The sequence below is a fragment of the Nerophis ophidion genome, linkage group LG16, assembly GCF_033978795.1.
Source record: "Nerophis ophidion isolate RoL-2023_Sa linkage group LG16, RoL_Noph_v1.0, whole genome shotgun sequence".
Classification (NCBI taxonomy): domain Eukaryota; kingdom Metazoa; phylum Chordata; class Actinopteri; order Syngnathiformes; family Syngnathidae; genus Nerophis; species Nerophis ophidion.
The window spans coordinates 6,939,917-6,953,729 of NC_084626.1; the positions used below are offsets into that span (position 1 = coordinate 6,939,917).

Sequence of the window (13,813 nt, forward strand, 5' to 3'; positions counted from 1 at the left end):
TGTGACCCTAGGTGTCCATCCCACCTCCAAACACCTCAACCAATGGCTGGGTGAAGATCCATCATGCCCCCTGTGCTCAACACCAGCTACACTCAGACACATCGTCACTGGGTGTAAAGTGATCATCTCCCAAGGACGATACACCTGGAGACACAACAAAGTACTCAAATGCTTGGCAGCAACCCTGGATAGCAGGAGAACAACCAACACCTCCTTTTCCACCCAGGACACGCAACCTTAATATGCCAGTTGCCTTTGTTAAGGAGGGGAACGAAAGCAACGAAAGAAACCATCAAGGCCCAGGTTGGGACAGCTGGAGGTGGATGCTGGTGGATGTAGATAAGAAACTCATAGTTCCGCCACTGATTACTCAAACGCTTGGCAGCAACCCTGGATAGCAGGAGAACAACCAACACCTCCTTTACACCCAGGACACGCAACCTCAATATGCCAGTTGCCTTTGTTAAGGAGGGGAACGAAGGCAACGAAAGAAACCATCAAGGCCCAGGTTGGGACAGCTGGAAGTGGATGCTGGTGGATGTAAATAAGAAACTTATAGTTCCGCCACTGATAGCGATTACTAACTTGCGGCCTGACCTAGTCCTGTGGTCCAACTCCCAGCACATCGTGTACTTCGTTTAACTCAAAGTGTCCTTGGGAGGATTCGGTAGAAACTCATTTCAGCCGCTTGTACCTGTGATTTTGTCCTTTCGGTCATAACCCCATGTTCATGACCATAGGTGTCCTTCCCACCTCCAAACACCTCAACCAATGGCTGGGTGAAGATCCATTATGCCCCCTGTGCTCAACACCAGCTACACTCAGGCACATCGTCACTGGGTGTAAAGTGATCATCTCCCAAGGATGATACACCTGGAGACACAACAAAGTACTCAAATGCTTGGCAGCAATCCTGGATAGCAGGAGAACAACCAACAACTCTTTTCCACCCAAAACACCCAACCTCAATATGCCAGTTGCCTTTGTTAAGGAGGGGAACGAAGGCAGCGAAAGACACCATCAAGGCCCAGGTTGGGACAGCTGGAGGTGGATGCTGGTGGATGTAAATAAGAAACTCATAGTTCCGCCACTGATAGCAATTACTAACTTGCGGCCTGACCTAGTCCTGTGGTCCAACTCCCAGCACATCGTGTACTTCGTTTAACTCAAAGTCCCCTTGGGAGGATTCGGTAGGAACTCATTTCAGCCGCTTGTACCTGTGATTTTGTCCTTTCGGTCATAACCCAAAGTTTGTGACCATAGGTGTCCTTCCCACCTCCAAACACCTCAACCAATGGCTGGGTGAAGATCCATCATGCCCCCTGTGCTCAACACCAGCTACACTCAGACACATCGTCACTGGGTGTAAAGTGATCATCTCCAAAGGACGATACACCTGGAGACACAACAAAGTACTCAAATACTTGGCAGCAACCCTGGATAGCAGGAGAAGAACCAACAACTCCTTTCCACCCAGGACACGCAACCTCAATATGCCAGTTGCCATTGTTAAGGAGGGGGAACGAAGGCAACGAAAGACACCATCAAGGCCCAGGTTGGGACAGCTGGAGGTGGATGCTGCTGGACGTAGATAAGAAACTCATAGTTCCGCCACTGATAGCAATTACAAACTTGCGGCCTGACCTAGTCCTGTGGTCTAACTCCCAGCACATCGTGTACTTCGTTTAACTCAAAGTCCCTTTGGACGATGCGGTAGAAACTCATTTCGGCCGCTTGTACCTGTGATCTTTTCTTTTCGGTCATAACCCAAAGCTCATGACCATAGGTTTCCTTCCCACCCCCAAACACCTCAACCAATGGCTGGGTGAAGATCCATCATGCCCCTTGTGTTCAACACCAGCTACACTCAGACACATCGTCACTGGGTGTAAAGTGAGCATGTCCCAAGGACGATACACCTGGAGACACAACAAAGTACTCAAATGCTTGGCAGCAACCCTGGATAGCAGGAGAACAACCACCAACTCCTTTCCACCCAGGACACCCAACCTCAATATGCCACTTGCCTTTGTTAGAGAGGGCGAACGAAGGCAACGAAAGACACCATCAAGGCCCGGGTTGGGACAGCTGGAGGTAGATGCTGGTGGATGTGTATAAGAAACTCATCGTTCCGCCACTGATAGCAAATACTAACTTGCGGCCTGACCTAGTCCTGTGGTCCAACTCCCAGCACATCATGTACTTTGTTGAACTCACAGTCCCTCTGGAAGATGCAGTGGAGGAAGCTTTTGAGCAGAAAAAGCTCCGGTATGCAGAGCTCGCTGAATGGCGAGGCTGGAGAACCCAAATCTGCCTTTAGAAGTTGGATGTCGGGGCTTTGTCGCAACATCAACAATAAGGCTGATGAGGGACCTGGGAGTCGGGGGTCAAGCTCTACGTCAGGCCATAAAGGACACATCGCGCGTGGCAGAACGGAGCAGCCAGTGGCTCTGGCTAAAGAGGAAAGACCCCAACTGGTCTCCAAAATAAATCATTACTTGTGCTGAGGCTGGGCAGATGCAGAGGGGGGTGGTTCTGGGACGCCAGAATGCACCGCTGCAGTGAAGTGAATTATATTTATATAGCTCTTTTTTCTAGTGACTCAAAGTGCTTTACTGTACATAGTGAAACTCAAAGGCCTACTGAAATGAGATTTTCTTATTCAAACGGGGATAACAGGTCCATTCTATGTGTCATATTTGATCATTTCGCGATATTGCCATATTTTTGCTGTAAGGATTTAGTAGAGAACATCGACGATAAAGTTCGCAACTTTTGGTCGCTATTAAAAAAAGCCTTGCCTTTACCGGAAGTAGCAGACGATGTGCGCGTGACGTCACCGGTGTGAGGGCTCCTCACATCCTCAATGTTTATAATCATAGCCTCAAGCAGCAAGAGCTATTCGGATCGAGAAAGCGATGATTTCCCCATTAATTTGAGCGAGGATGAAAGATTTGTGGATAAGGAAAGTTAGAGTGAAGCACAAAAAAGAAAAGAAAAGAAAAAACAGAAAAGAAAATGCGATGGCTCCGGGCGGCAGCAGTGTGAGCGTGTCAGATGTAATTAGACACATTTACTAGGATAATTATGGAAGAACCCTTATCTGCTTCTTGTTTTAACAGTGTTTTAGTGAGATTGTAAAGTCATACCTCAAAATGGGATGGCTGCGGTGAACGCCAGTGTCTTTGATGGAAGCCATGGAGGAGCCAAGCTCACAGCTGCCTTTTTTGACAGCTGCTGCAAGAGGATGTCCAGTAATCCACTGATGTCTCCGGTAAGAGCTGACTTAATATCACAAATTTTCCATCCAAAAACATGCTGGTTGATGTAGAGAAACATGTTTGCTTGACCGCTCTGTGTTAAAGCTTCACAACAAGCAAAGAAACACCGGTTGTGTCTCGGTGCTAAAGGCCGCTTTCCACTAACAGCATTCTTGTTTATAGTCTCCATTACTAATTGAACAAATTGCAAAAGATTCGGCAACACAGATGTCAAAATTACTGTGTAATTATGCGATGAAAAGAGACGACTTTTAGACGTAAGTGGTGCTGGGATAACATGTCCCCTCCAACCAATAACGTCACAAGCACGCGTCATCATTCCGCGACGTTTTCAACAAGAAACTCCGCGGGAAATTTAAAATTGTAATTCAGTAAACTAAACCGGCCGTATTGGCATGTGTTGCAATGTTAACATTTCATCATTGATGTATAAACTATCAGACTGCGTGGTCGGTAGCAATGGGTTTCAGTAGGCCTTTAATGTCTAAGTTAAAGGCCTGGGTGGCACTGGGAGCAGGTGGGTAAAGTGTCTTGCCCAAGGACACAACGGCAGTAACTAGGATGGCAGGAGCGGGGATCGAACCTGGAACCCTCAAGTTGCTGGTACGGCCACTCTACCAAGCGAGCAGTACCGCTGAACCTACTTGAGGCGCCGTGGGCCCAGTCAGCGAAACGTCCATGAGAGTAGGAACCCACTTGAAAACCCTAATGATGTGTCTGTCCAGCCTGCAGCAACATAGATAATAAGTCAGTGTCTTTAAGTTTTCAACACGGGAGGTACGAGGTGGCACTCTGGATTTTAACATCTTGTCCTGTGTATTTGGAAACATACACTCCCCAAAAGGTTGTTCCGACTTCTAGCAACCAGTCAATCAATCAATCAATGTTTATTTATATAGCCCTAAATCACAAGTGTCTCAAAGGGCTGCACAAGCCACAACGACATCTGCGGTGCAGGGCCCACATAAGGGCAAGGAAAATCTTACAATCCAGTGGGACGTCGCTGAGAATGACTATGAGAAACCTTGGAGAGGACCGCAAATGTGGGTAACCCCACCCCCTCTAGGGGAGACCGGATGCAATGGTCGTCAAGTGGGTTTGACGTAATATTGTCAAAGTCCAGTCCATAGTGGGTCTGACATATTAGTTAGAGTCCAGTCCATAGTGGGGCCAGCAGGAGACCATCCCTTGCGGTAACGGGTCAGCAGCGCAAAGATGTCCCCAACCGATGCACAGGCGAGTGGTCCACCCCGTATCCTGACTTTGGAAACCAAACACTTCATCCATGGCCACCAGACTTCTAGCCGTCCATACCTTTTTTACCCGTACAGATCGTTCATTGATCATGCCAAACAACGTTTTTAGTTTCACAATTTAACAAACAATTCTTACTTACTGAATCGTCAAATGTGTAACATCTGTGGGAGTGTTTCCATGCATATCCGTACGTGGTATCGTAATGTAATCGAGCTAGCGTCGTTAGCAATATTTGATATGCAAACACACTTACAAGTATCTGTGTTAGTAGTATTAACTGACAATGGCATTATTTTGGTATTGTTACAGTTCAATAAATTCACCAAAACGTCACCGTGGAGTTATTGAGTCTGTTCAGCTGATTGGAGCGCTAGCTTCCCCAGCTAGTGGGTCCATGATGATGACTTCTGTTTTGTTTGACCTGCCGTTTTACTGTCCTGTTTCAGGCACCTTTTGGAAACAATTAAGGTATGTAAATAAAGGTTTATAAAAATATTTTGGACCGGTATATAGTCGTGGCGTGGTGATGCTAATATATCTACAAATTTTTAAAGGGGAACATTATCACAATTTCAAAAGGGTTAAAAACAATAAAAATTAGTTCCCAGTGGCTTGTTGGATTTTTTTGAAGTCCATCCATCCATCCATCATCTTCCGCTTATCCGAGGTCGGGTCGCGGGGGCAGCAGCCTAAGCAGGGAATCCCAGACTTCCCTCTCTCCAGCCACTTCGTCTAGCTCTTCCCGGGGGATCCCGAGGCGTTCCCAGGCCAGCCGGGAGACATAGTCTTCCCAACGTGTCCTGGGTTTTCCCCGTGGCCTCCTACCAGCTGGACGTGCCCTAAACACCTCCCTAGGGAGGCGTTCGGGTGGCATCCTGACCAGATGCCCGAACCACCTCATCTGGCTCCTCTCGATGTGGAGGAGCAGCGGCTTTACGTTGAGCTTCTCCCGGATGGCAGAGCTTCTCACCCTATCGCTAAGGGAGAGCCCCGCCACTCGGCGGAGGAAACTCATTTCGGCCGCTTGTACCCGTGATCTTATCCTTTCGGTCATGACCCAGAGCTCATGACCATAGGTGAGGATGGGAACGTAGATCGACCGGTAAATTGAGAGCTTTGCCTTCTGGCTCAGCTCCTTCTTCACCACAACGGATCGATACAACGTCCGCATTACTGTAGACGCCGCACCGATCCGCCTGTCGATCTCACGATCCACTCTTCTCCCACTCGTGAACAAGACTCCTAGGTACTTGAACTCCTCCACTTGGGGCAGGGTCTCCTCCCCAACCCGGAGATGGCACTCCACCCTTTTCCGGGTGAGAACCATGGACTCGGACTTGGAGCTGCTGATTCTCATTCCGGTTGCTTCACACTCGGCTGCGAACCGATCCAGTGAGAGCTGAAGATCCCGGCCAGATGAAGCCATCAGGACTACATCATCTGCAAAAAGCAGAGATCTAATCCCGTGGCCACCAAACCGGAACCCCTCAACGCCTTGGCTGCGCCTAGAAATTCTGTCCATAAAAGTTATGAACAGTATTGGTGACAAAGGACAGCCTTGGCGGAGTCCAACCCTCACTGGAAACGTGTCCGACTTACTGCCAGCAATGCGGACCAAGCTCTGGCACTGATCGTACAGGGAGCGGACCGCCACAATAAGACAGTCCGGTACCCCATACTCTCTGAGCACTCCCCACAGGACTTCCCGAGGGACACGGTCGAATGCCTTCTCCAAGTCCACAAAGCACATGTAGACTGGTTGGGTAAACTCCCATGCACCCTCAAGAACCCTGCCGAGAGTATGGAGCTGGTCCACGGTTCCACGACCAGGACGAAAACCACACTGTTCCTCCTGAATCCGAGGTTCGACTATCCGGCGTAGCCTCCTTTCCAGTACACCTGAATAAACCTTACCGGGAAGGCTGAGGAGTGTGATCCCACGATAGTTGGAACACACCCTCCGGTCCCCCTTCTTAAAGAGAGGGACCACCACCCCGGTCTGCCAATCCAGAGGTACCGCCCCCGATGTCCACGCGATGCTGCAGAGTCTTGTCAACCAAGACAGCCCCACAGCATCCAGAGCCTTAAGGAACTCCGGGCGGGTCTCATCCACCCCCGGGGCCTTGCCCCCGAGGAGCTTTTTAACTACCTCAGCGACCTCAGCCCCAGAAATAGGAGAGTCCACCACAGATTCCCCAGGCACCACTTCCTCAAAGGAAGACGTGTTGGTGGGATTGAGGAGGTCTTCGAAGTATTCCCTCCACCGATCCACAACATCCGCAGTCGAAGTCAGCAGAACACCATCCGCACCATAGACGGTGTTGATAGTGCACTGCTTCCCCTTCCTGAGGCGGCGTATGGTGGTCCAGAATCGCTTCGAAACCGTCCGGAAGTCGTTTTCCATGGCTTCCCCGAACTCTTCCCATGTCCGAGTTTTTGCCTCCGCTACCGCTAAAGCTGCACACCGCTTGGCCCGTCGGTACCCGTCCACTGCCTCCGGAGTCCTATGAGCCAAAAGAACCCGATAGGACTCCTTCTTCAGCTTGACGGCATCCCTCACTGCCAGTGTCCACCAACGGGTTCTGGGATTACCGCCACGACAGGCACCAACAACCTTGCGGCCACAGCTCCAATCAGCCGCCTCGACAATAGAGGTTCGGAACATGGTCCACTCAGACTCAATGTCCCGCACCTCCCTCGTGACATGTTCAAAGTTATCCCGGAGGTGTGAATTGAAACTCTCTCTGACAGGAGACTCTGCCAGACGTTCCCAGCAGACCCTCACAATGCGTTTGGGCCTGCCAGGTCTGTCCGGCATCCTCCCCCACCATCGCAGCCAACTCACCACCAGGTGGTGATCGGTAGAAAGCTCCGCCCCTCTCTTCACCCGAGTGTCCAGAACATGAGGCCGCAAATCCGATGACACGACTACAAAGTCAATCATGGAACTGCAGCCTAGGGTATCCTGGTGCCAAGTGCACATATGGACACCCTTATGTTTGAACATGGTGTTTGTTATGGACAATCCGTGACGAGCACAAAAGTCCAATAACAAAACACCACTCGGGTTTAGATCCGGGCGACCATTCTTCCCAATCACGCCTCTCCAGGTTTCACTGTCGTTGCCAACATGAGCGTTGAAGTCCCCCAGTAGGACAAGGGAATCACCCGGGGGAGCACTTTCCAGTACTCCCTCGAGTGTACCCAAAAAGGGTGGGTATTCTGAACTGCTGTTTGGTGCGTAGGCACAAACAACAGTCAGGACCCGTCCCCCCACCCGAAGGCGAAGGGAGGCTACCCTCTCGTCCACTGGGTTGAACTCAAACCTGCAGGCTTTGAGCCGGGGGGCAACGAGAATTGCCACCCCAGCCCGTCGCCTCTCACTGTCAGCAACGCCAGAGTGGAAGAGGGTCCAGTCCCTCTCGAGAGAACTGATTCCAGAGCCCTTGCTGTGCGTTGAGGTGAATCCGACTATATCCAGCCGGAACTTCTCTACCTCGCGGACTAGCTTAGGCTCCTTCCCCCCCAGTGAGGTGACGTTTCACGTCCCAAGAGCTAGCTTCTGTAGCCGAGGATCGGACCGCCAAGTGCCGTGCCTTCGGCTGCCGCCCAGCTCACAATACACCCGACCTCTATGGCCCCTCCTATGAGTGGTGAGCCCATTGGAGGGATGACCCACGTTGCCTCTTCGGGCTGTGCCCGGCCGGGCCCCATGGGGACAGGCCCGGCCACCAGGCGCTCGCCATCGTGCCCCAACTCTGGGCCTGGCTCCAGAGCGGGGCCCCGGTGACCCGCGTCCGGGCGAGGGAAATCTGAGTTCATTTTGTTGTAATTCCATAGAAGTCTTTGAGCTGCTCTTTGTCTGATCACTCACCTAGGACCTGTTTGTCTTGGGAGATCCTACCAGGGGGCATGAAAGCCCCCAGACAACATAGCTCCTAGGATCATTGGGACACGCAAACTCCTCTACCACGGTAAGGTAGCAGCTCAGAGAGGAGCTATTTTTTTTTTTTTTTTTTTTGGGGAATTTTTTTTCAAAATCTTACCGGTCCCGGAATATCCCTAAATAAAGCTTTAAAGTGCCTTATTTTCGCTATCTTCAAAACCACTATCCATTTTCCTGTGACGTCATACAGAGCTGCCAATGTAAACAAACAATGGGAATACCACAGCAAGATATAGTGACATTAGCTCGGATTCAGACTCGGATTTCTGCGGCTTAAGCGATTCAACAGATTACGCATGTATTGAAACGGATGGTTGGAGTATGAAAGTATTGAAGAAGAAACTGAAGCTATTGAGCAAATAGCTATTGACGCTATTCATAGCCATAGCATGGCCGTATAGCTGCGTTAGCATCGCCGGTAAAATGTGCGGACCAATTGATCAGGACTTTCGCATTTTGTGATAATGGAGCAACTTAAATCCGTCGATTGGTAAGTGTTTTTTTTCGCATTAAATGTGGGTGGAAGGAAACGTAATATAGTTGCAAATGCATCTGCAGGTTATCCATACATCTCTGTGCCATGTCTGCTTCAGCACCGCCGGTAAATAGCATGTTTGCATCGATTAGCTGGCAGTCACGCCGCGACCAAATATGTCTGATTAGCACATAAGTCAACATCAACAAAACTCACCTTTGTGATTTCGTTGACTTTATCATTGCAAATACATCTGCAGGTTATCCATAAATCTCTATGCCATGTCCGTCATTGCCGGTAAATAGCATGTTAGCACCGATTAGCGTAGCATGCTAGCATTGATTAGCGTAGCATGTTAGCATCGATTAGCTGGCAGTCATGCCGCAACCAAATATGTCTGATTAGCACATAAGTCAATAACAAAACTCACCTTTGTGATTTCGTTGACTTTATCGTTGCAAATGCATCTGCAGGTTATCCATACATCTCTGTGTCATCACTGTCATCGCCGGTCAAATGTGAAGACACTACAGCACATTTAATGGGGGTCTGGCGGCAGACACTTTCGCATCTTCGGTACTACTTGAATCCCTCCCTTTTAGTGTTGTTACACCCTCTAGAGGCATGATGTCTCCAAGGTTCCAAAAAATAGTCGAAAAAACGGAATATAACAGAGCTGAGACCCGTGTGTGTAATGTGTAGAAAATGAAAATGGCTGCTGTATTACCTCGGTGACGTCAAGTTCTGATGTCATCGCCACCAAAGCAATAATCAGAAATGCGTTTAATTCGCCAAAATTCACCCATTTAGAGTTCGGAAATCGGTTAAAAAAATATATGGTCTTTTTTCTGCACCATGTATTGACGCTTACATAGGTCTGGTGATAATGTTTTCCTATAATTATTCAAAAATTTAGTGGTTGAGGCTAAAAATACCAGCCCGGAAAATACGGTAACTGTTAACGGGAAGACCACTTGAATCCCTCCATTTAAAAAAAAAAAAGAAAAAAGTTAAAGGCGATAAGCCTTGTGGCTATACAGAGACTCTCACCGTGTGATTTCTCGCAAAAATCGATACTGAGGAGTAATCTAAGCATGAGTCTACTGTGAAATAGTGCGACAGTTAAAAAAACAGAGGACTTAACGGTGCTACGTGGAGCTAATATTGATTCCAGCTGGTTGAACTCAAGGATGCTTGTTGTTAAGTAATGGCCGTCATCAGTCCCCCCGCATATTGTCGGAGGGACACCGATCGGGGCCCCTGAAGGTCATCGACGGATTAGGCCTGCGGGAATCAATGGGGTTAGCTCCGTGTGTGTGTGCGTGTGTGTGTGTGTGTGTGTGTGTGTGTGTGTGTGTGTGTGTGTGTGTGTGTGTGTGTGTGTGTGTGTGTGTAGGTTATCTGACTGAGTCAAATTGAAAAGAAGAAGTGCAAAAGGATAACGAGCGGCGGTTGAGACGTACCTGTCGTAGTCGCCGTTGCAGAGTGCTCGCACGGGAATGGTGAATGGCTGCCACACAGGGTTTAATGTGTTCTTCACCACCTCCGTTTTATGGCAGATAGTAAACCTGGACACCAGGAGTGCAGAGGAGGAGAAAAGAATGTGTGTTAAAGGACTTTGCTGGTTCGTCGCCAACAGAGAGGAGAAGGACAGAGGATCCGATGTGGAAGGCAAACTAGATTTTTATAATAGGACGATGTCCATCTTTGTCTACCACCTGGCTTATCTGCCAACCTTATTGTTGGATGGACTTCAGAGAATTGTTTCATATCTTAGTTTGGCTCTCTGAACAAGACCCTTCTGTACAGATGGCTTTCTCTGCTATCTGCAAGGCTTCACAGAGCAGACATGCATAAATCCCTATCAAATACACCAAATACCCTCTCAAAAAGCAACAAGGCGTGTCATTTGTTCCTCTTTTTTTATGACTACTTGCGCTCCACTAAGGGCCTGGAGTGTTTCAAACCTCTGTAAGCTGGTTAGCTACATGGCCCCTCTAATTTGTTCCTCCCTGCGGCGCCACAAACAAACACGCCTCGCACATCCTTGGGGATCCATTTTTCGCTGTCTTATGTATGGAAATACAAATAAAACAGAACATTTCTGCAAGAGGGGTGATAAAACTGCAAGAATATTTCCAGCTACTGTTTAATCATACACAGTATATACAAGCATGTGTTTTTTTTATTTACTTTTATTGAAATAAATAACTATCTTCAAAATACACAGTCCTCTGGTGTTTTGTTGACTTGGCATATAACGTATATATATATATATATATATATATATATATATATATATATATATATATATATATATATATATATATACACATACAGTGGGGCAAAAAAGTGTTTAGTCAGCCACCGATTGTGCAAGTTCTCCCACTTAAAATGATGACAGAGGTCTGTAATTTTCATCATAGGTACACTCCAACTGTGAAAGACAGAATGTGACAAAAAAAAAATCCAGGAATTCAGATCGTAGGAATTTTAAATAATTTATTTGTAAATTATGGCGGAAAATAAGTATTTGGTCAACCATTCAAAGCTCTCACTGCTGGAAGGAGGTTTTGACTCAAAATCTCACGATACATGGCCCCATTCATTCTTTCCTGAACACGGATCAATCGTCCTGTCCCCTTAGCAGAAAAACAGCCCCATGCTTCACAGTAGGTATGGTGTTCATGGGATGCAACTCAGTATTCTTCGTCTTCCAAACACCTTGAGTTGAGTTTATACCAAAATGGATACATGGATGATACAGCAGAGGATTGGTAGGATGTCATGTGGTCAGATGAAACCAAAATATAACTTTTTGGTATAAACTCAACTCGTCGGGTTTGGAAAAAGAAAAATACTGAGTATGCATACTTCCTTTTATATGCTTTATACACATGCACAGCAAATGTGTGACCTTATTGTTGAATCTTGTATATCTGCGGGTTTGCATTAGTAATCTGTTTCAAAAGATCCAACAAAGATAAACACGTATAGAAATTTTGCGAAAACACATCTTATAGAGAACACTTATTCTTACGTGCACAAAACAATGAAAAATACATATAAATGACCAAGAAGCAATATACATACTTTACTACAAGTTATTTCTCAAGTTATTTCTCACCTTCTTTACCAAAGTGCCGGCACTCACAACTTTGTTGGCCTCATAGTGGATTATTTAGCACTTATCTACAATAAAGCCTGATGATTTAGTCGCCAATGCGTGGGATTCTTTGTGTGGGGGCTGGATTCTGTGGACTATGTTTCTCACAATCTTTGGCTGCATGAGAACTGAAAAAGCTAACAGACACCAGGGAAGTGAATTATACAAAACGTTGGACATACATAAAGTGAGGTACCACCAAACTTTTTTTTTAACTCCTCCTCCCTGCAATGTTTCATATTGGGTTATATATGAGGCGGTAGTACTCCATTCCTAAACACTTGAATCGATCTTGCCAAAGATTCACGTTAACAGTACACTGACTATTGGCCCACAATAGGAAGTTTGACTAATCTACTAGACCAGGGGTCGGCAACCTTTACCACTCAAAGGGCCATTTCGACCCATTTCACAAAATGAGGAAGAGGCAACCTTTACCACTCAAAGGGCCATTTCGACCCATTTCACAAAATGAGGAAGAGGCAACCTTTACCGCTCAAAGGGCCATTTCGACCCATTTCACAAAATGAGGAAGACAATGGGAGCCACAAATAGTCTCGCCAATATCTGCTGGTGGTCACCCAGATGACAAGAACAAGGGCATGCTATGAAGCCGTTGCCTTTAATGCCTTCTACAACATGTACAAACTGCTTGCAAGTTCAGCAATATATTGTGGGAGGCTTCCGCAGATGCACGAGCACGACTGGAAGGCATACTGGGTGACACAGAGTACACTGACGGTTGTGATATAAACCCTGTGTGGTTGAGGTGGGCGGGGTTTGGTGCTCGCGGGGTGTATAACATAGTCAAGACTTGCCATGGATGTAAAGGATTCTGGGTATTTGTTGTGTTGCGTTTATGTTGTGTTACTGTGAGGATTTTCTCCCGAAATGTGTTTGTCATTCTTCTTTTGTGTGGATTCACAATGTGGCGCATATTAGTAGGAGTGTTAAAGTTGTTTATATCACAACCGTCAGTGTACTCTGTGTCACCCAGTATGCCTTGCAATCTCATACATGTGCCGATAGAAGCAGCAAAATGTGTGTGTCGGCATGCAAATAGTATTCAGTGAGTGGCGGGTGCGATGACGTTCAAGAGGACGCAAATAGCAATCCGTGAATGGCGGGCGCGATGACGTGAATGGCGGGCGCGATGACGTTGAATGGCGGGCGCGATGACGTTGAATGGCGGGCGCGAGGACGTGAAGAGTAATATCTTCATGGCACGCCCTTAATATTGTAGTCCGAGTGAAAATTGGAGAACATTGACTCGGGAGAGGCATTGAATTCCGGAGTCTCCCGGCAACAATGTGGGGGGTCGGCGATTGTGCAGCTGAGCCGCATCAGAGTTGCCAAAGAGCCGCATGCAGCTCCGGAGCCGTGGGTTGCCGACCCCTGTTTTTTGAGGAAGCTACGATAAAGAGGAAAACTATGAATGAACACACATGGAGTTACGCAATTAACAAAAATAGGTGAAATAACTGAAAAAAAAAATTATATTCCAAATTCTCCAAAATAGCCACCCTTTGCTCGGATTTTTTTTTCACACTCTTGGCATTATCTCAGTGAGCTTCAAAAGAGGTAGTCACCTGAAATGGTTTTCTCTTCACAGGTTGGCTTGAAGCTCATTGAGAGAATGCCAAGAGTGTGAAGTGAAGTGAAGTGAAGTATATTTATATAGCGTTTTT

The 13,813-nt window shown here is 47.3% G+C and overlaps 1 protein-coding gene across 3 annotated transcripts in view; it reads right to left on the reverse strand.

Annotated features, from left to right (window-relative positions):
- The window catches only part of cpne5b (copine Vb), a 437,932-nt gene that overhangs the window by 147,275 nt on the left and 276,844 nt on the right, over window positions 1–13,813 (reverse strand). For all 3 annotated transcript variants that reach the window (XM_061922666.1, XM_061922665.1, XM_061922667.1), the window contains one exon: window positions 10,423–10,527. In XM_061922666.1, coding sequence (XP_061778650.1) covers window positions 10,423–10,527 — 105 coding nt within the window. The remainder of the gene's footprint in view (window positions 1–10,422; window positions 10,528–13,813) is intronic.